Source organism: Cucurbita pepo, chromosome LG17, assembly GCF_002806865.2.
Source record: "Cucurbita pepo subsp. pepo cultivar mu-cu-16 chromosome LG17, ASM280686v2, whole genome shotgun sequence".
In the NCBI taxonomy this organism is placed as follows: Eukaryota; Viridiplantae; Streptophyta; class Magnoliopsida; order Cucurbitales; family Cucurbitaceae; genus Cucurbita; species Cucurbita pepo.
This window is the reverse complement of record NC_036654.1, coordinates 7,319,135-7,343,375: the sequence shown is the minus strand read 5'-3', so window position 1 is coordinate 7,343,375 and position 24,241 is coordinate 7,319,135. Positions and strand designations below refer to the sequence as shown.

At 37.5% G+C, this 24,241-nt stretch overlaps 5 protein-coding genes and 1 non-coding gene across 9 annotated transcripts; 1 reads left to right on the top strand and 5 right to left on the bottom strand.

Moving 5' to 3' along the window:
• Positions 1-352: 352 nt before the first annotated feature.
• LOC111778523 (photosystem II reaction center PSB28 protein, chloroplastic-like) lies at positions 353-1,215 on the bottom strand. The gene is made up of 2 exons (XM_023658414.1): positions 1,087-1,215; positions 353-1,003 (listed from the first exon to the last, which is right to left on the bottom strand). Exons 1-2 carry the CDS (start codon positions 1,145-1,147, stop codon positions 516-518), a joined length of 549 nt encoding a protein of 182 aa, XP_023514182.1. The 5' UTR covers positions 1,148-1,215; the 3' UTR covers positions 353-515.
• On the bottom strand, positions 1,153-5,642 carry LOC111778521. Of its 3 annotated transcripts, none has more exons than XM_023658412.1 (5): positions 5,284-5,575; positions 4,780-4,964; positions 4,169-4,277; positions 1,810-3,457; positions 1,153-1,239 (listed from the first exon to the last, which is right to left on the bottom strand). In XM_023658412.1, the coding sequence occupies exons 3-4, from the start codon at positions 4,275-4,277 to the stop codon at positions 1,851-1,853; spliced, it is 1,716 nt and encodes a 571-aa protein (XP_023514180.1). In that variant the 5' UTR covers positions 4,780-4,964; positions 5,284-5,575; the 3' UTR covers positions 1,153-1,239; positions 1,810-1,850. The 3 variants fall into 3 exon arrangements, with proteins under 3 accessions (XP_023514180.1, XP_023514179.1, XP_023514178.1); XM_023658411.1 differs by lacking the exon at positions 1,153-1,239 and adding an exon at positions 5,590-5,642 and having other exon boundaries at positions 1,746-3,457; positions 5,284-5,486; XM_023658410.1 differs by lacking the exon at positions 1,153-1,239 and having other exon boundaries at positions 1,746-3,457.
• A 408-nt stretch (positions 5,643-6,050) lies between these two features.
• Positions 6,051-10,402, bottom strand: LOC111778835 (putative G3BP-like protein). The gene is made up of 9 exons (XM_023658816.1): positions 9,978-10,402; positions 9,733-9,867; positions 9,004-9,313; positions 8,448-8,704; positions 7,897-8,086; positions 7,364-7,485; positions 7,227-7,292; positions 7,041-7,116; positions 6,051-6,592 (listed from the first exon to the last, which is right to left on the bottom strand). The coding sequence occupies exons 1-9, from the start codon at positions 10,011-10,013 to the stop codon at positions 6,435-6,437; spliced, it is 1,350 nt and encodes a 449-aa protein (XP_023514584.1). The 5' UTR covers positions 10,014-10,402; the 3' UTR covers positions 6,051-6,434.
• Positions 10,403-11,464: 1,062 nt separating this feature from the next.
• LOC111778471 (pre-mRNA-processing factor 39-like) lies at positions 11,465-20,598 on the bottom strand. Of its 2 annotated transcripts, XM_023658321.1 has the most exons (14): positions 20,428-20,598; positions 19,542-19,829; positions 17,687-17,796; positions 17,377-17,606; positions 16,609-16,776; positions 15,928-16,285; positions 15,281-15,424; positions 14,067-14,219; positions 13,878-13,994; positions 13,402-13,482; positions 13,150-13,299; positions 12,410-12,712; positions 12,011-12,115; positions 11,465-11,852 (listed from the first exon to the last, which is right to left on the bottom strand). In XM_023658321.1, the coding sequence occupies exons 2-14, from the start codon at positions 19,825-19,827 to the stop codon at positions 11,733-11,735; spliced, it is 2,325 nt and encodes a 774-aa protein (XP_023514089.1). In that variant the 5' UTR covers positions 19,828-19,829; positions 20,428-20,598; the 3' UTR covers positions 11,465-11,732. The 2 variants fall into 2 exon arrangements, with proteins under 2 accessions (XP_023514089.1, XP_023514088.1); XM_023658320.1 differs by lacking the exon at positions 20,428-20,598 and having other exon boundaries at positions 11,465-11,849; positions 19,542-20,013.
• A 267-nt stretch (positions 20,599-20,865) lies between these two features.
• LOC111779300 (60S ribosomal protein L23) lies at positions 20,866-22,987 on the top strand. The gene is made up of 4 exons (XM_023659422.1): positions 20,866-20,971; positions 21,098-21,382; positions 22,116-22,157; positions 22,673-22,987. Exons 1-4 carry the CDS (start codon positions 20,959-20,961, stop codon positions 22,753-22,755), a joined length of 423 nt encoding a protein of 140 aa, XP_023515190.1. The 5' UTR covers positions 20,866-20,958; the 3' UTR covers positions 22,756-22,987.
• A 485-nt stretch (positions 22,988-23,472) lies between these two features.
• Positions 23,473-23,556, bottom strand: TRNAM-CAU. Its single transcript is given in 2 exon segments — positions 23,473-23,508; positions 23,519-23,556. It is a non-coding gene; the product is annotated as a tRNA-Met (tRNA).
• Positions 23,557-24,241: the final 685 nt, after the last annotated feature.

Sequence of the window (24,241 nt, the reverse complement as noted above, 5' to 3'; positions counted from 1 at the left end):
CAACATTGAATGAAAGTGAGGTCAGAATGGAAAGCCCAGGAGTTCAGTTCTTCATTGGAGATACGGATAAAAAATCACATCAAAATTACAGATCAGTTCATCAACTATGCCAATGGAGTGTAATGCTGCTTGTTCTTCTTATACTCCTCTTTCTGTTGGTTTTAGAGATGAGAACGTTTCGTTCTTAAGATTGTACTTTGATACTAATGGGAAAGCCATTGGATTGCAATGTTCCAAGTAGGACCTTTTGTTTTTGACTGGCTAATTTGTAAGCACCTTGATTTTTGTTTCTTTTGTGTGGAAGATAACATGAACAAGAAAGAATTTGATTTAGTTGAAGAAAGAAGAGGGGATAGAAAAACATACAACACATTTCCAATTAACTCTTTAACCCATCAGCATGATCACAGTATTGATCGTGATTCAAAGCCAAACAAAATTGGCTGAAACAGATCAATCTAATCAGAAGGAAAAAAGAATTAAGAATGAGGAACAGATACCAGATTAAGCGATTTTCATTTCTTGACGAACTGCAAGCCATTGGCGTTGGAGTATCGCTCCATGAATCTCATGAACCTGTCCCACTCCCTCGGGGTCCGCATCACGTACTTGGCCTCGATTCCTGCCGGCTTCCCGTTGATGAACTTGGCATTCACATCCACCGACTGAATCACGCCTTCCTCATCGATCATGTAGAATCCTGTAATGTCTCCAACCTCAGCCGACGAGTCGAACACCGACGGCTCATCGAACTTGAAAATGGCCATTCCGTTGGTGCCGTCTCGCGATTTGGTCAGTCTCACGTCCGGCACCGTCTGCTCGTCCGTGCCCTGGATGAACTGAATCTTCGGCCGAACCATCATCATCACGATCGGATTCCGAGGCCGTCCGTGCGCTTCAAATCTCCGCCGACCGAGCGTCTGGCATTTTCCGCCGGAAACGCTAAGAGAGCGGCCGTAGAATGCGGAGAAGGCGCTCCGGTGGAGTGTGGCGGAAGCGAAAACTAAAGAGAGCAGGGAGGTAGTGTTTAACTTGCTGATAAGAATTAAGGGTGCAAAGTGGGAAGGGAGAGAGCGATAGAATTACCTTTGGTGGATGAAGGATGATGCAGATGGGGAGTGGAGGCGAGAGATTGCAGAGTCGCCATTGAAACGCAATGGTAGTGCAGAGAGGGAGAGACCAGAGAGCGAGAGAGAGAGAGATAAAAGGCAGAATGGTGTGGTTTGAAGACGGGGGAAGCTGTGTAAGGAGGAGAGCCATTCACTCATACTACACATCAATCATCAATATCTTTTCATTTCAATAAATTACAGAAAATACATTATGGGTCAAATTATGTATATTTGGTCATAATATTATTTGTTCTTTAATATAGTTCATAACCTTATAATTAATTTAAAAAAATTAGGTTAAATTATAGAAAATACATCTATAGTACACCGCTAGCAAATATTTGTCCACTTTGGCCAAATTTTCACACCCAAGAATGAGATCTCACAATCTACTTTCCTTGGGCCAGCGTCATCGTTGACACATCTCAGTGTCTAACTCTAATACCATTTGTAATGGTCCAAGCTCAACATTAGCAAACATATCCGTTTTAGCCCATTATGTATCGCCCTTGTTAGGGGAGGTTTCTACACCCTCCCCTAAAGAGGTCTGCTTGAGAGAGGTTTTCCCACTCTTACAAGGGGAGGTTTCTACACCCTCGTTAGGGGAGGGGAGGTCTGGTACGTGAGATCTGGTTTAAAAAATATATTTTTAATTTAAATTTAGCATTTTCCTCAGCAAAAACCAAAGCATTTTCACCTCACAATAACAGCAACAAATGTAGAATGCCCAAGAACATTTTAGCCTCTCTCATCTCCTTCCCAATTGTTCTTCTCCTTCGGCCCTGTTGGGCCACCCTCTCCAAACAATTCCCCTGGTAACTTTCCGATTATGTTTGCAACCGAAAACCGAATCATCGACGGAAGGAAATTAATCATTTTGTCAAGCGTCGTTCTCGAGCTGTAGATGATAGTCGGACCCCATTCTCTCATGAACTGCAACCAACAAGGCTCCACAACGCCATTGTCTCTCAAGTACTCTGCTGCAACTATTTCATAATGGCTGCTTGAATCGATACAAAGATGACTACATGCACAGTCGTTCCTAATTCCGATCCCGAGCATTGCAGAGCCTTGAATGTAGACCCCAGGATGAGGGTAGCTAGCATGTCCGCTCTTTGAGGAGTAAACTATGGCTTTGTTCCCTTGTATGAACTCCAAATTGTAAGCATCCACCCATTCACCACCACTGTGCTGGGAAAAGTAAATGCTACTAAGTTCTCCTGTGAAGTTGCAGATCCTGAGGGTGACATGCTCCCAATCTCCCACATGTTGTCCAATCTTCCCAAGACTGATATCCATGATTCCAAGCTTAAGAGTGGCTGATCCATTGAAGGGACAGAAAACCCACATAGCAATATCCGTGAATGTCCCTCCCAGAGCTGGCTTCACATGAACATAAAGTTTGGCGCTTTCCAGATTTCCATATATGATCTTGTCTCTACAATCATCACTGGGCAAATCCATCCAACATACCGTCTCATGTCTCCCACCACCTGGCAAATTTGTGCCACAGACATGAATGGCCTCCCCAGATGACATACCATCTCTGTGTAACAGCACCCCATTTTCGAAAAACCAGGAAACAGAAGATGGCAAGTAGATTTCTTTGGGATGAAAGAAGAAAGTGGGTCCATAGTGGTTGATAAGAGCGTGAATCTGATCGAGATTCGGCATTGTATGCAGTGTAGAATCCAGGTTTTTTAAGCACGCAATAGGAAGCTCTTTTTCAGTGACTTTGTGACTACCAGAATAAAATGTTCCTACGGGAACACCCCTTCCAAGCATCCCCCGGTGACATGCTCTTGTACTCCAAATCTGTACTGGAAAGTTTGTACATTTCAAACTGATATTAAGCATTAAGCGATAAGTTTCACATCTATCGGTTAAATCATCTCGAACGCACCTTACTTCACCTAATTCAGGCTTTTTTAGCTTGTTAGTAACAAAATAACCCATGGATTTATAACCATCAGGCGGTTGAGGTAGCCAAATGTAAGCACATTCACTGTACTGCTCCTCTCTCCCATCGTCTGGACTCCATATCAATGTATAATCAAGGGGTTTCACAAGGGCTGGCAATTTAACAATGTTGCTAACATGATCACCTTCCTGAAAATAAGCATCTACTTCCCTCGCAACAAGAAGATAACCATGCAGGGGCTGGTCATTACGTTGGCAAAAGTGACCAAGGCAGTGGAATCCTTCAGGTATCCTTGATGGTCTGTAAAATGTAACACCATTGTTTTCTCGGTGCGTCAGATTGAAGCCCCATATGGAAGCAAATTGGGTGATTTTCAGAACCTCAATTTCCCCAAGACTTGCTTTTCCAGAACCAAAACCTCCACCTAAAAGACATGCATCAAGTTCCATTGAAGGAGGATCAATATTTGTATGTATAACTGCAACTACACGCGTGAAAGCTCTGAACTCTACAATTACTTATTCGCAAGTTAGAGCACTTGGAAAACTCACCACAACTAGACATCTATATTTAAACAAACTAGAGACAGCTATTAACTTCTTGTATCTTTCTCCATGAAATTATTAACGAATATTACTACGTCAAAGATTACCACCCAGAATGAAAATTGATCCTACAACTTCGCAGGCTATTGCGACCCCAAACGTTAATGGATGCTCTGCTCTACGGGCATCCTTTTGTATTGTGTCAACACATCGCTTTTAGTTACATCAAAATAATCCAGTTTTCATTGCAGATATCTCTTCTCTGTGCGATGGTTGAATTATAACAGTGCTTCGTTCCACAAGATTCTATTTTTCCCTTCATAGTTATCAACAACAAGAACTCAACTTTATATCTCTATTGCTTCAACGTTAAAATCTTACACTACAACAAACCCAAGTAGTTTATTGGGGAAAAGGAGAGATCGACTAGCTTATCCAATACCCCTTATCAACTAAAGCCACAAGTTGAGTCAGAAACAAACAAAGAATTGCCTCAAGTTCGATGAAAAGTATCAAGGGAAATAATACAACAAAAAATGGACAAAAGGCAATAGCTTATAACTCAAAATTCATTTGATAATATCATATACCTTGAGGCCATTCAGGAACTGGGGAAGGCAACGAGAAATGGTAGGGCTCATCCGAAGGCAAAAGGTCGTGGGTATTGCTCCAGAGGAACAAGTTGCATCTGGACGTCATCTGGGTTAAACCATTGATGAATAAGGAAAAGTTAAACAGGGAAAACAACCTCCCATTCTCCCTTCCTAAAAAAACCTTACATTCTTTTGTCCCCTCATCATAAAAAAAGATTGACAAATGAACTCTTGCTGTAACGATAATGTAAATGTCACTGCATACTAATACGAGACATGATCTGATAAAATTGATTAGCTCATCTGAAGAGAAGACAAGCCTTGGTAACGTAAAAACATTGCCAATTTTCAAGATTGAGAACAACCAAGACTGAACAACTTCACTACCATCTTGCCTTTTTTATTTAGATGACTATGAATACAACAGAAATGGTGATGGGGAGAGTTCCCTTGAACTTCGAAGCACAAATATGTGAAACAAGGAAACAAAAAACAATGCATAACAAACAATTCCAAGATGCATCAGTTTATTAGGCAAACTTCAGGCTTGCATTTAATTGAACTATAGTTCATAGAGAATTTGGCAAGCTCTAACAAGTCAGACATACCTGCTACAGCTATGATAAATGGCGAGGTCATCTAAAGCACTCAAAGCTAAACCACAAGAAGCAGTAATAAGCCCAAACGGCACAGCTTGGCAGCCCCAGGATTTATTCACCCCTTCTTCCGATGGATTTATGGAACTCGTGCAAGCAACCCTTGATCAGAGATCATCATCTTCCACCGCTTCCTTCTGGAAAACCGATATTTGATTTCAATGACAATGGCTTATAAAAGGAAAATTTTGGTAATGAGAGAACATAGGAAAGTAACTTGACTGTCATGGCACTATCTTTAACAAAAAGAAAAGAGAAACGAATAAAAGGAAGACCCACTACCAGACGAAGTAAAAGGCGGCAACTAAGCCTCTAACACAATCACAATATTCAAGAAGAATTACAGAACCCAGAAACATCCCATCCTAAAATTGTCGGGTGATCAATTCCATGTTCGTAAATAAAACCCAGAAATAATAATAGAAAAAAGACATCACAACCAATAGGACGCCGCACCTGGAAAATTGTGGGATTGGAGAGAGCGTTTGAAGATGGAAACCAATTTGGGGCGAATGGCCTTTACATCAGCTAAGTCGGCGGCATCCGCGACATCGATCGCGCATTCGGGAAAATGAGATAGCAAAAAGTGAGGGATTGATTTCATTCAAGAAATGTCTGTGATGAAGGAGAAGAAGTATTTATGTTGCTATGGAGGGAAACTGCAGCGAAGAAAAAAGGTTTGTCCGATTAGTCTGGACTTCTCCAATCAATCGATGATCAATAGAAAAATAGAAAAATGGAAAAACAGAAAAGAATCAGCACCTTTTCTCCAGCAATTCCCATTTCAAATTTCAACCAATGATCTTCACAGCCGGTTGTCATTTTTTTTATATATTTTTATGATACAATATTAGATAAAATATAAATAAAATATATTAAATGCGTGAGTGTGACTATACCAGCCAGAGTACCACTCTAGCAAACTCATTAATACTTTAAAATTCTTAATATATTTTATATATTTATTTTGGATCGGGTTGCTCGGGTCAACCCAAGTGTTTGTCCCATGAACCGAAAACCGAAGGTTCATAAAAAATGAACCCAACCATTATTCGGGTTGGATTGGTCCAGGTTGTCAAATTGAAAGTACACCCCCTCGTTGAAACCGACCATCTCTTTAATATAAATTTGGTGTTATATTTATTATAAATTTTAAAAATGACTTTTTAGTATAATTTATTGTAAATTTCAAAGTTTGTTCCATAAAGTGAAGAAACAAAGAATAAGAGAGCAAAAGGAAACAAGTTCATTATAGGATTGATGAAAAGGATTATCTTCCAAGTCTTTCCCCCTCGCATAGCCTAACTGCTTCTACTTCAAATCCCAAAATTCCCCACTTGAATTGCATCTCAAAAACTATCCAACTGGGAAAAATCTCTACCATCTTATCTTCTTCAATTAATTCCTCACAAATTAACATTTCTACTAACGTAACGTCAACCTCACAACCTCAAAACACAAACTACAAACCAATTCCCTAAACCACTCTCTCTCTCATCACACCCGAGACACTGCATTCTCTCGTATCCCACACCTTCATATCAAAAACTCTTCCACGCTTTCATCTCCATGATGGACGATATGCACAAAGTAGATGATTGATGATGCTATTGAAACTTGTGATACCCTCGCTGAGGGAATCCATTGCCTCTCAACCTACCATAGTCACTGCCATCCTGGCTGCTTCCTCGGCCCACACCACGAGAACCAAATCGTCCTCTGGGTGCATCTGACTGGTAACTGCCTCTGCCTCCTCTTCCCCTTCCTGATCGTGAAACAATAAAATGCATCATAAACCATCCATGTGAAGCCAATGTAAATAAATTGTCATTTGCAAAGGTTTAGTTGGGAGCAAAGTGCTCACTGAACGCTACTATTAAGAATTAGAAAAGGCATATATAAACTGGACTGGGCGGCATAACTATTGTCAACACAGGGTTGGCTTACATGCCTTCCCAAAAAAAGCTATTTGAAGAATTTTGTTTCAACAAGAACCAATGAGCAAGGGCCCTTATATCCTGGTTAAAGTTTTATCTTTTCAAATCGGTTATGTTGAACTTTGCATTATTCTGACTAATACACCAGTAATATAGAGCTCAGACACATTCTAACTCATAGACTTAAAAGGCAGAAACCTTGAAGGTTTCACATATATGCAAAAAGATAGAATAAGAAAACCAGAAAATAACGAAACAAGGTATATTTGCACTTACTTCCTCGAGCAGCACCGCTGTTTGGCCTGCGTTCCTCAATGTAGACTTGCCTTCCAGCTATTTGAATTGGAGACGCCTGCAGCAGAATATGACAGATTTATATTTTACAAGGGAAAGAAACGTAAAAACCAAAACAAACTTGGCTTGTCTCTGTCACAGAAACCAAAACAAAATAAAATGTCTAACCTTTAGGGCATTTTGAACGCCAAGAATATCTTCAAACTCCACGAATGCATAACAAACCCCAATTTCCTGAACAAAAAAGATATCTGTGTTTAGCCATTAAAGATTAACCAACAAACATCAAAAAGTAAGGAACTGACCTTTCGAGACCTAATGAATACGCCATCAGGCAAAATTTTGCCAAAAGATTTAAATTCTTGCTCAATTTCAGCTTCAGTAACAGAAGGTGGCAAGTTTCTAACATAGACAGATTTCGGTTCACCTGAAGAAAGAACGATAAAACAACCAATCAGATGCTTTGGGATGCAAACTACACAAAATACAATAATGTTTTTTCAACGCCTCAAAAACACAGACAACATTTCTCACGCAAACATCCATTATAACAATACTTCTCCCTGAGTCCTTTTCATGGTTATTTCAAGCAGCATGCAGAAAACTGAATTACAAGATAAAATAAAGAGCTGTCATGCAAAAATTCATGTAAAAATATGGGTCCTGAAAGCAACCAATAAAAAATGATTAAAATCCCACCTGTAAAACCTTAAAAGATCAATAACCTCATACAACAATAAAGAATGGAGTACAAACAGAAAAAAAAAATGATGTTTCATACTATTCCAAAGATTTAGATAGTAAACTCCATAATTTAAAAATGAATCAAGAATTTGACCTCCATCTTCCACACCAAAACCTTCTTCAATTGCATCTGCTCCAGATCCAGGGGCATATGATGGTGCAGGGTTTATCTGTTGTGGGGTAGGTTCGGGAGTATGGTTCCACTCAGAAGTAGCTGGAGCACTCGGGTAAAATGATGATTGCGGCATAGCTGATTGTGCAGATTCCGCTCTAGCAGCCCTTAACTACATAGTTTCAATATTATCAACACATAAGAAAAAAATATCACATCTGTACCACCGATCAATATCCAGCTCAAGCTGTAATAACTGAAAAAATGACAGCCGTAAGATATCTCCAATTTATGACTTGGATGAAAGAAAATCATAATCATATAGCTTCCCAACTTTTGTATTCCTCTTTTTGGTGAGGTTCATGTTACGACCATTTTATTACCCTGAACTCTGTAGATTATTTTATAGTCACAAAAACTAACTAATAAATGATTATGGCTTGATGGAATGTTGTCATTGCACACACACAACAGACGCAGATAGCATGCAAACACAGGAACCAGCACTAGGAGCTATGGTAGAGTGCACATACTATGGAAGCATAAGTTCTCTTTTCTGGCTCTCCAACGGGTTCATCAATCACTGCAGAAAGAGGCTCCTGCACACTATTAACTACAATTGGATGTGAAGCAACTAAATCCTCCACAGTGGCCTCCTCCACAAGAACTTCAGTTTTAAATTCTTCTTGTTGGTGTTGTTCAGGAAGGCTGTATTTATCAACTGGATCATCTTCTACATGAACTGAGTCCTCATAATCTCTTGCATTCTCCTCCAAAACATAGTCGGACACTACCAAAACGAAATCAAGAGAAGTATAGTCTTAATATCCGGCTGAACTACTCAGGATACTACTAATGATCCATGTAGAAACTATTTTAGCAACATACAAGTTCACTTTCAACTATCACTAATCTTTGAAATCTTCTAAAGTTCATAAATACAAGTGCTCCAAAAGATCAAGTGCACCATGTGAAGGGGAAAGAATCCACTAACCATGGCTATGACAAAAGTAGTTTTCTCCATACATAGGAAAAATTAAAAAGCTTAGTGATTTGTTGCCTAATTCTTCAATCATATTGATAAAGTACCTGGTGGCTCTGGAATGGAGCTGGGAGCATTTAGTTCAGATTCAAATTTGTTTTCTGATAGTACAGGCAACGGATTGGGCTGAGCTATCTCCTCCTCGATGAAATGAAAGATATCATTAAGAACAAAGTAACCCTTCTCTTGAGGAGCAAGAAAAAAGGTCTGAACAAACTTCCTGATCCCATTGAACTCTTTGGACTTTGCAGAACCTGAAACCACTACCAGAATACCCCCATTCCAAGAATCCATCGAATTGATCGTCTTAATTGAAAATGCAGTGAAATTTAGTGACATGATAAGTGTATGTATTTGCTGCAGAAGAAAAATAACAAGTGAATAATAGTAACAAAAAGTTATATCATGCAGAAATATAGCTTGTCACAACAAACAAGCAAGCAATGAAGAGGTGCGTATGTTTATTTTTTCTTGACCGAACGCATTAGTGAAAGATTCAGAAACCCATTAAACCAGTAATCCCGTAATGACATTTCATAGCTTAAACCCTAATGAAGAGTAATAGCTAACACTACGTACTGATAAAAAAAATGTTAGAATCTATAAGAAACATGAGAACCAAAAAGTTGCCAGCGTTGAGAATCAACAAATGACGAAATCACCAATTCCAACCAAAACATAACAAAATAATAGTACTCAAACACGGCCAAACCATCCTATCCTTCACTAGTATCAAAATTGTGACGCGTGCATAAGAATTAAAAAGCAAGAAATACCAGCATTGTGGAGGCAGTCTCGGAGGAATCCCCATCAACCCGAATCATGGAGCTAGCATCGTTGTAAAACTGGTGGACAAGGTCAGGTTGTTGCCGAAGAACATGATAGTACTGCTCCACAAAGTAGGACCCTACCTGCACCATCTCAAAAATCCATATCCACCCATTAGATAAACCAAAAACACAAACAAAAACAATTGCAGTCAAGATATGTAAAGGCAAGGTTAAAAGAAGAAGATGGAGACCTGGACAGCACTGACAGATCCAGAATAAGCTGCCATTTTCGCAACTGTAAACAAGCGGAGAAAAAAAAAAAAAAGTAAAGCTCAGTTGACGGAGGGCAGCATGCAAATCCCCAAATCCTAAAACCTAGTAGCGTAAGTACGAAGGTGGGTAGATCCAAGGGGACAAAAAACAAAAAGGAAGCAGAAAACCCTAGGGAGAGTAGTTAAGAAATGTGTTAATGTTGTTAGAAATGGAGAATCAGGGATTGTATACGGAGGCAGTGGTCGAAGGGAACCGCGAAAGAATAAGAAACGGAGACTGCGCTGCCGATAAGGAAGCCGGAGATCAGAGAGACGGCGATAAGGAAAAACCTCAAAGGCAAAGGCAAAGGCAGCAGCAGATCTATCTACGTAAGGGGGAAGCGCAGGGATTTTGATTTCGGACACTCGAGAGACTCCAACAATTCGCTTTTATTTATATCGGAAACGACGATATCAAATCACGGCCCTTGGATATCTGGGCCCCACTCTCCATCAACACTGCCACGTTAGCCCCATCGCCATATCAACGGCCCAGATGTCTCGCATGCTTCTCTCTTGCCGCGATGGGTTTTTGTCGGGTGGGCGGGTCAGCCCACTAAATGACCCGGCTCGACCCGGGAAAATGTAATGCTATAAGGTTTAGCTCTTGAGTGGGTAAAAGACAGTTTTTCTTTTTTTTTTTTTACTGCGGTCAAACTACTTGGAAAATGTTGGTGTTGATTTGATTAGGTTTTCTTTTCTTTTTTTTCTTTTTTTGGCTCAAACCCTTTATTACATGTAATTGTAAGTTGCTAGGATATTTTTTTTTCAAGGTTAGAATACATTATTACTTTTACGGGATATTTTTTACTGATTAGAGACTCTCCTTGTTATATTGAGAAAAAAAAATATCTACTATCAGAAGAAAAAAAAATGGTAATTTACCATTTTCTTTATTCATTAGAGACTCTCCTTACTGCATGCCCCCTCTTCCTCTTAAAGAAACAAATTCAAATTTAATTTAATTTAATTTTTATCCATTAGAAGTGAGAATCTATTAGGTTATATAAGAAAATCAGTTTAATTATGTTTTCTTATTAAAAATTTAACATTTTGTGAAATAATGGTAAGGAATTTAAAACGTACATTAAAAAATAAATATAATCTCTTTGATGACAGTAAAAGTACGAATTATAGTTTCATTTGAAATAAAAATTAACATAGTGACCTAATTGGTTACATACATTCTCGTGCAAAATTAAAAGTCATACGCATAATCATACATATAAAACATTTTACTTTAAAATGTATTATGATTTCCTAAGGTATAAGCAATTCATTCATTAATATGTTTCGCCTACGAGGTATCTATGAGTTTTGTAATTTGATTAATATAATACTCAAACAATGCAAGGCAAGGAGCTTAAGCCAACCATCAGCACACCACATAATCGGTTCTGCCAAATAAACATTCGCAAGAAACAGAGTTGGGTCGAAATCACTATCTTTCTTAACTCTCAATCAATAGAAAATTCTGATATCCAAACCACGACATCTAATTGGCATAAAAAAAAAAAAAAAAAAAAAGACGGGAAGAATTGGGCAGAAGAGAATTCTAGAACTGTCCCCTAGTTTGAGTTAGCTATACCATACCCATATGTCCCTAAGAAACAAAGCTACAGGATGTCAGTAGATTGTACTCGCACATGAGGGGAAAATTTTAGATTACAGTTACGAATGAACTAGTGGGAATTCTCATCCATTCATATAGTAACTCCCGTAATACGGCTGAGCCACTGAAGCTGGCTGCTGTGATGGTGTAATTGTTGCTTGAGCAGTCGGTTGGGCGTAACTCTGTGCAGAATATGCCTGCTGCTGTAAATAAACACAACATTTCATGAAAAATATGATTTTGGAGTTCAAGTACTCATCAAACACATCAAACTCAAAACAGATGATTGTTCTACGTCTCTTGAAACAGGCCAACTAACAAAATATTGTGGAGTTAACAGGAGATGAGAAGGATTTAATACCTGGACAGGGTATGTAGGAGGATAGGTCGCATAAGTGGAGGCTTGTGACACTGATGTGGACACTGGTGGATTCGTGTATGTGCTTCCATACCCACTGTACGAGGCCTGTATTCATGTAGACGGGAGGAAACAATAGAAGGGTTATTTCTTTTCTGCTCTTTACTTTTTGGGGAAATAACGCAAGTCAAATGACTGTTATGTGACTGGAAGGGTAGAAATGAAGTATATAGAAACCAGAAAACATGGAATGGAAAGAGAAACAAGTGAATTCGCCTTTACCTTCCACAAGTAGTGACGGGATTTACTAAACATAACAAGGGCAATTAGACCTTTTGTGTGAAATGTTCCATTATTTGTTATATGAAGAATAAAAAGGGTGAAAGATAAAAAGGCATTTACCGATTGGGTATAACCAGGTGCCCATTGTTGCCCCTGTGCTTGAGCAACAGGTGGCCAGGCTTGCGGTTGTAAACCATAGCTAGCTGCCCACTGGTTTTGACCAGTTGGATAAGCACCCATCACAGATTGTGCTGGCGAAGCAACGCTAGGATAGGATTTGGCCATTTTTGCTTTTTCAGATGCTAAATAATCATCCGCAAGGCGTTTTTTCAGTTCTGATGTACTCTTACGTGAAATGAATAGCTTTGCATGTCTGTCCTCCGCCTTCTTGATTGACTGAACATCTCCAAAGAGATTCAGAAACTGCAAAATCATTCATGAGCGCATTCAGGAAAATACAATCCAAACGTATTTTAATGGAAGAAAGATTTTCTGATCAAGAAAATGTGAGAAAGATTTCATGTCGTGAGCATCTACTTCCGGTATTCGGCATCATCAAATAAGAACTTTCTACCTTTAAAATACTTCAACTTGGTGTTGCTCTGTACCAGAATATTATACATGCAATGGAGATATTGACAACTCCAAAGAGGAATGAGATCCAAATTAAGGTGGAAAAACAAGGGACCTTTCTACTTAATAATCTTATCAATCTGTATCAATGTAAGGTCAACCAAAACAAATGAACAATTCCTAGTATACTCATGACCAAGAAGTTAATTCTTCATATTTAACTTGCAATTACGTCTATCAACCCTCAAAAGCCTTATCCCTGCAAACATAATGAATTTTATTTGTACCTCCAAGAAAATGCTTGATAACTCCTCCCTCATTGAAGCACTCACGACCGATGCATTCTCTGTATTGGGCACTATGACCTTCTCAACTAATGAATCTAAATAATCAATTCTCTTTGCTGCTGACTGAATTGCCTCAAAATGAATCAAGGCCTGGATGAATCATGGAGGCAAAAAGGTTTCATTTAACCGCAGGAAAGCAACAGTTATGAGATTAAATTCAAATATTTCAAAATATGGAAAGAGAGGGAGTACCTCAATGAGCGGTTTGGATAATTCACCATGCTCAACTGCCTTATCAAGAATTTCTCTAGCTTTTCCTTCATTCTTACATACCTGTCAACACAGTGAAGAGAGAAGATTCTAAGAAAACAACGCTCCAGAAATCAAGAAAAAGGCTGATTCAACTAATCGCATGCCCCCAGAAGAGACTGCTCAAAAAATTGAGAAGACCAAAGAAAAAATAGCAAGCTTCTTTATTTTAATATAAACGAAATGTCTTTGCACAACTGGGGAATACTTCCCTTCAAAAGCTGTGCATCAGTATCAACAAAAAAAGAAAAAAGGCCAGTAGTTTCAAAACCTATATTATTAATCAAAATGTGTTTAGTGTTCCCCATTTAAGTTAGAGGTGTAAAGAAGCATAATGAAAACTATGAAAGGACAAATGCAGAATGCTTAATTATGTGAACAATCTCCAAGCAGAGGGACCATAATTTCAGCAAACATACCAAGTTCAGAAATCTCGAGTACTGAGCATATAACAGCGGTAATGCACGAGAATGTTCTTTTCCTCTTTCGATGGCGATGGCTTGTTCATATACAGAGTATGCCTCTTCCAGGTTTCCCTGAAAATTCAAACGGCCAAATTTAAAAATCCATGCATCACTATGTATCACAACTTATTTAAGACATCTCACCAGACGATGTTCCATATTAGCATGCTTAATAATTGCTTCAAGAAGGCCAGGTGAAATTTCAGTATGCACGAGTTGATAAGAGGCTCGAGCACCAGCAATATCCCCGTTCTGCTCCTTGAACCGAGCAGAAAATAAATGGATCTCCGGTCGTCTCTGTTGAAGTTTGGGATGCATGTACATATTAACTTAAAATCCAAACTAAATAACTTTTTAAAAAAGGTCTACCATTCCATGCATCATAGACATCAATATCTAGGGATACCAGCTGACTAACATAGTCATTAGAGAATACATATTACAATCCAGCAAGCTGTCAAACATTATTCGAACTTGTTTAATTAAGAAAATGTATAAAATAATACACTGGGACTTTTCTTCAAAAATAAGATATAGCAATAATTCATAAAGCAAAATAATTGCATATAGGGAGGAAAAATGAATCCACATTAACAGAGCTTACAATCGAGATGTAATAGGGTTATGTACACAGGAGAAGGACACAAGGGCTAGAGATATTTAAGTACCTTTTTCACATACAATACAGCCCATGAAAATAAGGATGTTTTTATGCCTTGAATCTCCAATTTCCCAAATAATATAAATTGGAGTGAATATACATAAAAGCATACATCTTAATGTCTCTCATAACTCATAAAGTAAGACTGTATGAGAATATTGAAACGTTTAAAAAAGTACAAACAAATATTTCTGTCAACAATGTCTTAGTATCTTGGTCAAAACAAGCTAGGTCATAAATTTTTGGAAACTGGTGCTGTCTTTTGATTATTTGGAAAATGCACTAACATTGATTGTCATGCCATATTGATTTACTGGTGGACTTAGGTTGACTATGCTCTGTCTTTCTCAAAATGCTTCAACCAAACCTTTTGTGAAAATAAATTGATCAATGCACATTTTACTGTACTAGTCATTGTTGCAACCAAATATTATAATTTGTAAGCATACATTAGGTGATAATTGTACTAGTTAATGATAGTTGAGTTTCTCACTTAAAGAGGATGCAGGAAGAGGAAACAACCCTAAGTACACCAGTGGAAGCCCACAACTTGTGTGGCCCAGCCAAAACCTTTTGACTAGTAAGCCTCTTGATACATTATAAGCTATGTAGGATCATGATTAGGTCATCCTTAATCATGATAACTACAACCAATTGTCATAAGATTAGGTAAATGGTAGGTGCATGTATTCCCTACCTTGACAAAAACTTGGCTTGCTCGAGCAAGGGCATTATTGGAAAGATCCATACTGTCGCTTGCTTGCATGTATAAAATATACCGAACCCAGTATTCAGGATAGTTGGCACAAGCAATAACACATCTCTCGTATAACTTCACCACCTATTCACAAAAAATTCAAACAAGAAAAAGGGAAAAACATATAAAACGGTCTTCACATTTAAAATTCCTTATGTAAAGATGTGATAAGAAACAGAAAAGAGATATGCAACAGAAATACTCCTCAGTAGAATAGAGAGGCCCCTCAAATATGAAATGAGGGACCCTCCTTGCCTGACAGACAGATGGTTAGGAAGATAAGATACCTGCATGCATAACATTGGAATTTTAAAAAGAATAAAAAGTTACTGTACAAACACATCATGAACCTAGAATCTCCACTGATAAATGAGAGTTCGAAGTACTTAGCCTTAAAGAAACCAAATTGAAGGCCCCTGCTTTAGTCTCAGTTCAAATTCCCGATTAAATAGTTGCTTCATCCAATGGTTTAGCCAGTAAAGCATATGATGCAGCAGATATTTTTTAACTGTAAGTCAATATATAACAAGGACGACTAAAAACGAAAAAAAATAAACATATTTAAAACAAGAAACAAACTAAAGTACCTTGTTTAAGTCTCCTTCTTGTTCTATAAAATCCAAGTAACTATGCCAATTATCAAGCTCTGCAACATTTAGTGGTCTAACATGAAAGTAGGGCCTTCTGATAGCTGTTTCAAAACCAATGATCTTAGAATCGAACTCTTTAGCTTTCTTATAGATTTCTTCTCTAATGGCGATATACTTCTCCAACTCCTCTGCTTCTGTTAAGCCAGCACTTACAGTTTTAGATGATGGTTCCGTGGCATCAGGATGACCTTCCTCCCCATTTACTTGATCACCAGCCTCTGATTGCACATCTAATACAGCCTCCTCAGAACTCTTCAACTCTGACAATGGCCGATTTGCAGCCAACTCCTTGAAGCTGCAACACATTTGCATCGTGATCCAAAGGGAAAAGGACATTTTTTATTATTTATTAAGGAAAGAAGTTTAACAAAGCTATATGGATTAGTATCAATCACATACAACCATCTATCTGAATAGCTTTCCCTGACACAGAATGTAATTAAGACAACAAAAGGGTGTATAACCCCCAGCCTGCAACAAAATGTTGACTTAGCAAGTATGACAAGTACATCTAAGAGTAGCAACCAAGTTCAAAAGCAAAAGAATTAAGATCACCGGAAAAGGCAATACCAAATTATTATGACAGACAGTAATATTGTCCGGATTCGCAAGACTCACCTATTGTAATACCGATCCAACTGTTGATTTGGATTTTCTAGTATACGTGTGTATATCATAGCCAGTCGACCCCACTCCTGCTGCGTGTACTCGTATTCAATATACTTATCCCAAAGGGGAAAGGAGAGGTAATCTGTCCCAACATACGCTAATCCTCTCTCAAAAAGCCTGAAATATCATCAACCAGGAAAAGGTTATTAAGTAACTAAAGATCATCAAGTGGTGCAAAGTATTCACAAAACAGAAACAACTGCACTAACGTTGAAGGTGAAGGAACAATTTACTCTAACAGCATATGACACTTCAGCATGCTGCAATTACCTTCCTAAAAATCAAATTATGTCCGTGAATGAAGCAATGATAGAGGCCATCTTAGCCCATAACTGAACGTGATATTCCCAGCAGCAATTTGTATATTGATGCATCTCAGTGGACCAAGGTTAAACAACTGCTGTAGTTCACCATAACTACAGACTAAGGCATAATCCACAATAGACGATGGGAAATTGACACTACATCTTTTATTAAAAATAACTTTAAAAAAGGCATATAACGTTGTAACCCCATATCATGGGATGCACATTGGAACATGCAATTCCAATCTATATTTCAATCAAATCTTTCCACCTTACATGTAGGAAATCACTGGTACAGCCATCTAAACAGAGGTTACAAGCAAAGAGAAGAAGATTGTTATCAGGTCCAAGTAACTAAGAGTCATAGTATTGGTACACCAGGAAATGCAAATAGGAAAACAGAATGCTATACCTTCTGATGGTCTCTGGATCTCCATATGTACTAAGAGTGAATATGCAGTAATGCAGCCAAATATCAACCGAGTAGGTGACCCCATGCACTGCTCGTTCATACACCTCAACAACTTTGTCAGTTGAACCAAACCGTGCCTCATGATCTGCATACTTCTTCCAATAACCATAGCATAAAGGAAATTCTGCTAAAAAGGCATCATAAACTCGCCGGATTTTGAGTATGTTATCCTGAAAAGAATCCAAAACTGGAATAAGTCTTTCCATAAAATGGTAAACCATAATACTTTTTAATATTCATTCTTGCATACCTCTGCCACCTTCTCTGTCTCTTCGATCAAAGAAGTCCAAGCATTAAAATCAAGAGAATTGGCCCTCACAATGTTCCACAGTCTATCTTCTTCAGCAGATAATGGAGGTACTGCCAAAAAAAGGTGAGGAAATATTAGGCAACAAAAACAAGTTATTACTGTTATCAGTAATCAAATAGAAAGAAGTTTAGCGACAATGTAACCTAAATATGCACATTATTTTCTTCATATATTTATAAAGGTCGAGAACAAGCTCTCACCCTGACCAGCAACATGAGAGTGAATAATGCCTCACGTCCATAAACCAAGGTATCAAACAAAAAGTCAAAGACAATAATGGATCAAAATGCGCTTGGAGGCAGTAATTGAGTCATAATAATGATAACGAGGAAACCAAAAGAGAAGATGAGCAGCAACGTAAGCCAAACTAAAGGTTCCTCAGATCCAGGAAAAAACGTGTAAATGTTTCATAATCATGGAAATGATAATGTGACTAGAACCTAAGCTAAAGCTAAACTAATGCTAGAAAGTCGAGAACTTGTTAAGAAGATAGTAGAATAATATATAATGTCTCAAACCACCCTGAATTATTTTGCAATTACAGTCTTCTCTTTATTATAATGTTGGCTTTATGGAAGACAACTTTGAAGGTGGTTTATTTTCTCTTTCCAATGAAGTTGAAGACAGGGATTTAACCCCTATTTCTCAGCAATCCTTCTTGTTCATCTAATCCCACTGAGAGTGGTTCTAAGCCAAGGCCCTTAACCTCTAGTTCTCGAAGAAAAAGATTTTTTAGATTACGTTAATCAAGTTGGTATTACTCTTCTTCCTATCAAATAAAAAGACGGCTGCAAGTGGGCTTGAGGTCTAGGTAGTTGTTATTTCTGGGATTTATGGTTGCTAGTTTTAAGTTTTTGAATTCTCCCTTTGAAGGCTGTTTCATCGAAAATTCATCTATGAATGAAAACCGGAAAAACATTAACTTTTAACATAAAATGTATATTTGATGTTCTTTCAAGCCCCTTTTCAGCGAACCTTACAAGCTTATTTTATTTCACACAAGAAATAATTTTTTTTATGAGCAGCAAATAATTTGGCTGAAGCGTACGGAAGTAAATGACGTGGCTGTATGTACCAAGACATGAGCAGGATCCTAGCAATAAGTACTCCAGAACCTCTTTAAAAGCATGAAGCATATACCATCCCAAGGGACTAACTAATACTAAGAGAAACAATGCTACCATCGAGAGACTAATCATCCAGATAAAGAGTACCATCAATTTCTATTTACTTTCTTTTCCATTCTAAGGAAACATCCATTTTTAGCTACCAACAGTCTAAACTGTATCCATATACAAGATCCATTAAAGAGCAGAACAATCTAAATGAAATTCAAATACTGCTTCTAAAGCACTGTTAGGATCATTGATCACAATGTATGTGCTTTTTTTATCCATCAGATACTTGATTTTAAGTATTTAGGTCCCTCTGATATTTAATTACGAATATATGCATATTTTGGATATCTCATCTTGCCTCATAGTCGAAGGTGTTTGGGTACTATCTACTTGCCTTTATATGCTTAGAAGGAAAAGCTTTTTAAGATTTTGAAAAGATAGGAGGACACATCTTTAAGAAACAAAATGCAGAACTCTTCATTGCTTCTCAAGAAGCTTCATTACTTTTAAGAGTTCAGAAACATAACACTTTTTCTTCGTGTGCCCTCAAAATTGCAGAACCNTTTTTTTTTTTTTTTTTTTTTTTTTTTTTTTTTGCCTGCCCCATTTGTTAAAATGCTTATTGCCAAATGAAATTCTCATGAAATGCAGGAAACAAAAAAACGAGAGACACATACCAGAACCATCAACAAAGTGTTGTTCCTCAGAAGCCTCGTTGGTATTCTCAACAGCATTCCCGTTCTCAACAGAAAAGGCATTGTCCAATACAGCTGCAACACTTCCATTTAAAGAAGAATCATGACTGACTACTTCAGCAGTTTCCATTGCTGAATTTTCTGATACAGCATTATTCTGACTATGGTCAGTCACTCCTACAGATACCATCGCCTCATCTACCTCACCAACATGATTTCCTTGCTGAATAGAATTGGGATCCGTAACATACGCATTGCCATCACTCATATCTGCATATATAGGTGTAACTTTAAAGTCTCCAGTGATCACAGATAGAAAAACGCCGGGATGAGGAATTAGATTTGTACTGCTATCAGCATAGCCACTCGAAACATAGCCAGCAGATGTATACCTCATGAATTCAGATGTTTGGGCAACTATAGTTTCACTGTCCCCCATGCTTAAACTACAAAAATAATTCTTTGCTAGCCTAACTGCATGCATTTAAACAACTATCGCATAAAATTTATGCAGAGAGGAACAAAAGACAAAGAAGAAGGAGGTGGCCTTCAAAAATTAAGCTAGAATCCTAAACCCAGAAAAACAAAAGACATTGTGCTTGAATTAAACAGCAGCCCCTTTACTTCAGAAGCATCAACTCTGGTATGTACATTAGTTTGAATCAAACCCAAAAACAAAGAAGACATGGAAATTTAACGATAAAACAAAAAAATTAATGGCGCAGAAGAGCATAGCATAACATACAATCAGTTGCGAACATAACAGAGCAGTAACATGACCAACAAACATAATAGCCATAGAAAAAGATGAAACTTCCAGAACATCCAATCGAGGAGCAGTTGTAGAAGAGGAAGCAGAAGAACTTACCGAAAGGAAGAAGAAGACGAGGGTGTGGAGTGGAGAGAGGGAGTGGAAGTTGATGGAAGAAAAAAACAAATGGGTGTGCCCTTGAAATGCGAAGCTAATTGAGAATTCGAGAGAAAAGGAGCTGAGACTCCCTCTGCTTGATTTTTGAGGAGTCGAGGGCAGAAGGGCGATGGAGATTACCGTTTTCCCCTTCTCCATTATAATGCCATACTGGGCCTGTCCACTGTAAATCGGCCCAGCCCAATCCCAACCTGTTAGATTGGGCTTCTACCAAATTTTGGTCACTCGACAAAATTTTAAATTGTTTTTTCAATATTGTTTATACCAAAAAATGTTTGCGTTAAATAAAATAACTGCGGTAAATAATAATAGGCCAGGGGCATTTGTGAAAATAGCTATAGTTGATGGGGTAGTTATGTAAAAAACCCTAACTTTCGTGCCACCCAGAAACCCTAGAGCTCTGAAAGTGGCGTCATGCATATATAATGGCCATTCAAGAGGCCGCGGGAGAGACGCCGAAGTTCATCAGCAATGTCGAAGCGAGGTTCTCTTCTTCCTCATTACTCTTTGTTTTTACATGGCGTCTCATTGATTAAACTGAATTAAATCTGTGTTATTTTTTGTTCCATTTTGATTTCCTATGCTCGAACTAACTTGATTGCTCCCACAGGAAGGGGAGGATCCGCCGGGAACAAGTTCCGGATGTCACTGGGTCTTCCAGTGGCTGCTACTGTCAACTGTGCTGACAACACAGGAGCTAAGAATCTATACATCATTTCAGTGAAGGGGATCAAAGGTCGCCTCAATAGGTTGCCATCCGCATGTGTTGGCGATATGGTTATGGCCACCGTCAAGAAGGGCAAGCCTGATCTCAGGAAGAAGGTCTTGCCTGCTGTTATTGTTAGGCAGCGCAAGCCATGGCGCCGAAAGGACGGTGTCTTCATGTATTTCGAAGGTTTTGCATGTTTCCATCATTTTTTCAATTTTATTTCTTTTGGGCTTTTTTTTCCCTCCATTAGGCAGCGCTAAATTGGAAGTCATAAAGAGGTTGAAGGCCTTTTGTTATAGTATCGTTCTTGTGTTCTTCTTAAATTGAAATAAGCTGCTTCTTTTTAGCTAATCTAACATGTAAGCTTATAGAAAGATAAGTTTACTGATTTTTTTGTCTAAGCATATGAAAACTGCTGACTTTCATTCTTTAATTTGATTTAGTTTGATTGGGTATTTGGTGTGGATGCAATCAGGAACGCTTCAGTTCTTTGGTTGTTGACATGATTTAGAGTTTAAAATTGTTCCTTGTCTATGGTAAATAATTCCCGCAAGATCTGAATTGAAGTAATTATAGCTACTGATGTTTATTTTAAAATGAGTTGGATTTTTTTTTTTTTTTCTTACCTTGTTTTGCTTCAAAATTTCAAGAACTTGAAGTCTTTAAATGGGGTCACACCCTACACCCCTGTACTTTGAAGTTTTCTTTCTCTGTCATTTGTTGAGATTTTTATCTCTGAATTGTTGGCTGGGGAAGTAAGTCACTCCTACCAATTGAATTGCCGGATAGTGCATAGAATGAATACACTGTATATTTATACTATTTATCGTACTTATATTGCAATTGCAATATCCTACCTTCTTCAAAAATAATTGGTGTGTTTTCTGACATGAATGTATCGTTTTTTTTTTTCCTCCAGATAACGCTGGTGTTATTGTCAATCCTAAGGGTGAAATGAAAGGTAATGTTTATTTTTTATATTTCGAAATATTAATTTTTATTGTTGTATTTTTATACGAGCGAGGCATTGGGTTGAAGAACAAGTTTCATCTTTTTTAATTTAACATTCGACTTCTTAGCCAAATTTCAAAAACAAAACAAGAATTTTTTTTGTTTTCCTTTAAGTTTTCATTACTTGGCTTGGTTTTTGAGAGCGCAATGAAAAAGTAGATGATATAACAACTCATAGATGGAATGAGGGCTAATTGTTTTAACTTCGTAGTTGAACAATTCACTGGTTTTAATTTCAGCCTCTGCCTAAGGAATATATTTAATGTATTATATCTTTAGGCAATATAGTTGATTGCAAATTTATTTGGTAAACTAACTGATGGTCCTTCATGAAGCCTTGGTAGTACTCTTCATGATGAACCTGTATGTGCTTAAGTCGATAGAAACCCGCCCCTATTTCTCTCTTACTGTACGATATGGCACTGGTAGATGGAAGTATTACAACATTGTTTCCTTTGATTGCAGGTTCGGCTATTACCGGCCCCATCGGGAAGGAATGTGCTGATCTGTGGCCAAGAATTGCTAGTGCTGCCAATGCTATTGTGTGAGAGCCATATAGGTTGTACGATGTTTTAGGAGTGAAATTTTCCAATTTTCCTTCTAGGGTCTTTTTGTTTCATTGGGTTTGCCTCTGCTATGTTAGACACACACAGATGCAAGCTTAGTTTTGAGGTTTCTTAATCTAAATGGATCACTCGAATTGCTGTTGAACTTTTTGCCAGTTCTATAGATACGAAGGACTCATGTTTTTTTAACTTCAAATATTGGTAAGTTTTTTGCCGTTCTTCATCCGCTCTGGTTGGATACAATGTTACCATTTTCTCCACGATCTTGATAATGAATTCCCCATCAAACACCATAACTACAACCTTGACAACGGTGCTCTTGGAGTTTAAAATTAATTGGTAAAATTCTGTAACTGACCCTTGGTGTTCGCGTGATTCCTATTGGATATGTAACCACCAGAGTTTTAAACTTAATTATTTTAATCTAACTCACTTAAATCTAAATTGAAATTAGAATTTGACTGTTTATGCAGACTTTCTTGAAGATAGTAGCTCCATTTACTTAGTTGATCAAGACAGAGACTTCATTAAGCTCGTAGGAATCGTAAATAAAACTTCTAAAAACTTGAATAGAGTTTAGTTTCAAAATCCAGACTTATCGTGCTAGAAGAATCGAAGGCTACCATACTTTATTCAATATTTTTAAACGACATGACGATTTAGTTAAGGTGTTGAAGAAAAAAATATAGAAAAATAAATTGGGGTGAGAGAGGCTCGAACTCTCGACCTCAGGATAACTCGAAGCTATGAGACCTACGCGCTAGCCAACTGCGCCACCACCCCGATGCGATCTGTTTTAATTTATTTAATATTTAATAAAATAATATAATACAGATCAGTTAAAAATCCACCCAAAAACAATAATTTAATATTATAATTAATTCAATAAAGAGAATTAACTAACATATATGTCAATTAATATTTTTCTTCAAAAATGATTTGAGGGTCAGATACAGAACTTTCAACTCCAAGAAAAAGGAAGAAGCATGTGGAAATTATCGTTAAATTAAATTTAAATAAGGTATTAAGTTGTAAATTAATTCATGATCTTTTAATAATGGTGTATATTTAATCCACCATTTTTTTTTTTAAGTTATTATTTATGTTAAAGTTGATATTTAAATAAGGACATGAGATGATTTTTGGTCATTTGCTACAAATAAAATAAAAGTTTGTCTATTTGAATCCATATTTAATACAAATAAAATACCCATATGAAGAAAAATTAAAGGTAGGTGTTTTATAGAGAGAAAATGAAGGTGTGGAGATGGGGAAATGAAGAATCTTTTTTTGTTGTATTCTAAAGTTCTAACAAAAGTCGGGTGAGCCTAACTCACTCTTCTTTTTATTTGTACGCAAGGACCAAAATCTAAATAGAGAGAGTGTCGGGGTGAAAATAGAAAGAAAAATTAGGGAGGGAAAAGAGGATTACAGTATATTGAATCTAATTTTTTAGATCTATTTTTTT